This window comes from Lactuca sativa, chromosome 6 (genome assembly GCF_002870075.4).
Source record: "Lactuca sativa cultivar Salinas chromosome 6, Lsat_Salinas_v11, whole genome shotgun sequence".
Classification (NCBI taxonomy): domain Eukaryota; kingdom Viridiplantae; phylum Streptophyta; class Magnoliopsida; order Asterales; family Asteraceae; genus Lactuca; species Lactuca sativa.
In genome coordinates, this window is record NC_056628.2 from 21,743,720 (window position 1) to 21,746,486 (window position 2,767).

A 2,767-nucleotide genomic window follows, 5' to 3' on the forward strand; every position below is an offset into this window, starting at 1 on the left:
TTTATCCCAACAACATGGTTTTAATTTTATGAACGTAACTCTGGTTATACAAATGATGAGCCTTCTTCCCGTTACTAGTCAACTCGCTAGAAACTCAAGGTCAAGAAGTAGAAAAGTAATTTGTGTATATGTAGAAAAATACAAATCTAAAATTGATTTGTTGACAAAAATCAAGCTGAAAGGAGTCAAACAGGTAACTTCAGCACTTTGGGAGATCGGCTGGTGGAGGTAAAAGCTTTTGGTTCGGAAGTTTTCCATCCAAGACAAGCCAAGCCATCTTCAAACCCCAACTGGTATGAACTTCCAAATGGCAATGCATGAACCATACCCCTGATCAAATTGACAAATAATTAATATTAGAACGTATATATCAACTAGTATATATCGCAAAAAACCAGAAATTAAGTTACCATGCATAGAAATTAAACCAACCTGGATTGTCTGCAATAAATCGTATGGCAACCCACCCACCAGAAGGTACGCCTACTGTGTTTCTTTCAACAGGGTCCACTAGATTGAAGTTCTTCGAGTCCTTCTTAGGGTTGTAATTCCCAAACCCTTGACCTACCACAAAGAAATTGAATCCATGGAGATGAAGAGGGTGGCTTTCAACTCCAAGAATGCTTGTATCTTGCATGACTAACTCCACACTAGTATTAAACGGAAGAACCATCACTTTCGTGCCATTGCTCACAAAGGTATTGTTTGGAGGAGTCCCTGTATAGTTAAACCAATGCAACGGGCTGATAGGAAAATAAGGACTATAAACACCCTTTGATTGATCAAAAAAGTGAGACTGGAGAAGGGCAACACTTGGTTGAACAAATGACACGTTATTTATAGATGCTGCGAACCTAGTTCCATTAGGTCCTTGACATGTTTTGTTTTTCGCACAGGGGGTTGTCCCAAGTCCTATGGTGAAAAATAAATGTTTGTCAACCTTCTGGGGGACGTTAGCTGGAAATTGAGCACTTGCCAAGCTTCGGAGTCTATTTGAAAATTTTGTCACGAAAGAAGTGTCATTTAAAGATGGTAATGTAGGTTTGAAGAGTGGGAGGTTTTTCATAGGAATGGATGATTCATATTCAAGAATACCAGCAACCGTGGAATTATCGAAGGTTCCTTGACCTGTTACATATGGTCTAGCGGAGATTAGAAAGTTGGCACCAGGGAACGTTGACTGTGTCTTAAGGAGGACGTTTGTGGTTTGACCAGGGGCTATCACGAGTGTTTCAGTGTCGAAAGGTTTTACATAAATGGCGTCAGCTTCAACGACTCTCAGGGTATGGTTTGCTATGCTAAAAAAGAGTTCATCATTGAGTGCTGCATTGATCAGTCGCAGGAGGTATGTCTTGTTGGGTTTAACCTTCAGCTTGAATGTATCTGCAAATTAGTTTCAAAAATCGTAACTGATACATTTCTTCGCTTAATTAAAAGATGCTAGAAAAGTAGAAATTAATACCTTTAGCAGAGCAGTTATAGAAAGGTCCAGGAAGCCCATTAAAGGTATATGCATCAGAAACATTCGGACCCCCACCAGTTTGTGTTGCTTGAGCAATGATTGCCTCCGGATCAGTATTAAACCACTCCCCTGTGCATATAAAACGTCTACAAAGTTAAACACGACACAACATGCATGAAGGTTAATTAAAGAAACTGTATAATTTGACTATATATGCATGTATAGTTAATTAGTTACCAAAGATGATGGGAACTTCTTTATAGGGTTTGACAAAAGGGTAAGGGACATGAAGCTTTGGAAGAATGATGAGAGGGCCATAAACACTTGCTCGTAGCCATGATATATGTGCATGCCAAAACAACGTTCCTCTTTGTCCAACAACAGTGTAATTGTACACGTAACTTTGCCCTGTTTGTATGGGGCATTGTGTTATATATGATGGCCCATCGGCCCATCCACTACGTAGCTGTCGAATACCATGCCTGCATGCATATGCATAAAGAACAAGATCACGAAAAAGGTAAAGAAAAAAATTGATTACTATTAATTGTTTAATTGGAAATGCAAAGTTTACAACTGATCATGATCATATACCAATGGATTGTAATATTATTGGAGACGTGATTTGTAACTTTGATAAGCAAGCGATCACCCTCCCTAGCAACGATCCGAGGACCTGGAAATTTCCCGTTCACTGTCACCATGCTCCTTGTGTGGCACAGTCGTGTAACATTTTGCAGCTTAATCTGCATATATGCATGCATAAACGTAATTTTTATATGAAGCTAGCTATATGTTAAACTAAAACAAAGTTTTAACATCTTGTAAATACAACATCCAATGAGAATTAATTACGTTAAACTCATAGCTCCTGGTGGTGCCACCAACAGCGTAAGCTGGAAGCAGTGAAGTTATCGCTACCAAGGCTAAGAGAAATCCCACTAAGCCACCCATCTGTGTGTGCGTGTGTGTGAATGATGATGCTATTGCTTGAACCAATTATGAAGGTGACTATATATAGGTATAAGTCCAAAGGTTGATTTTATTAGCAGATTCAAGAAAGAATATTAATTGCACCACCTACTGTTGTTAAAGTGCAACTTTAGAGTGCTACCAAAGAGAGAGTTTGTATCTGACTATCTGTTCCTTAAAAACCTTTCCTTTGTCGGTAAGGACTTGGTCCCCTATCTTTAATATAACACAACCCTTAATTTGACAAATATCTTGTAGCATGTTGTTGTACCAACTACGTTCTTCTTCTTCTTCTTCTTTTTTTTTTTTTTAAATTCCTTATACCCCCTCCTC

General features: G+C 38.7%; 1 protein-coding gene across 1 annotated transcript; it reads right to left on the bottom strand.

Moving 5' to 3' along the window:
- Nucleotides 1-2,453, bottom strand: LOC111899315 (laccase-17). Its single transcript, XM_023895171.3, has 6 exons — nucleotides 2,318-2,453; nucleotides 2,057-2,208; nucleotides 1,700-1,944; nucleotides 1,463-1,591; nucleotides 433-1,383; nucleotides 1-330 (listed from the first exon to the last, which is right to left on the bottom strand). The coding sequence occupies exons 1-6, from the start codon at nucleotides 2,414-2,416 to the stop codon at nucleotides 200-202; spliced, it is 1,707 nt and encodes a 568-aa protein (XP_023750939.1). The 5' UTR covers nucleotides 2,417-2,453; the 3' UTR covers nucleotides 1-199.
- Between the last annotated feature and the right edge of the window lie 314 nt (nucleotides 2,454-2,767).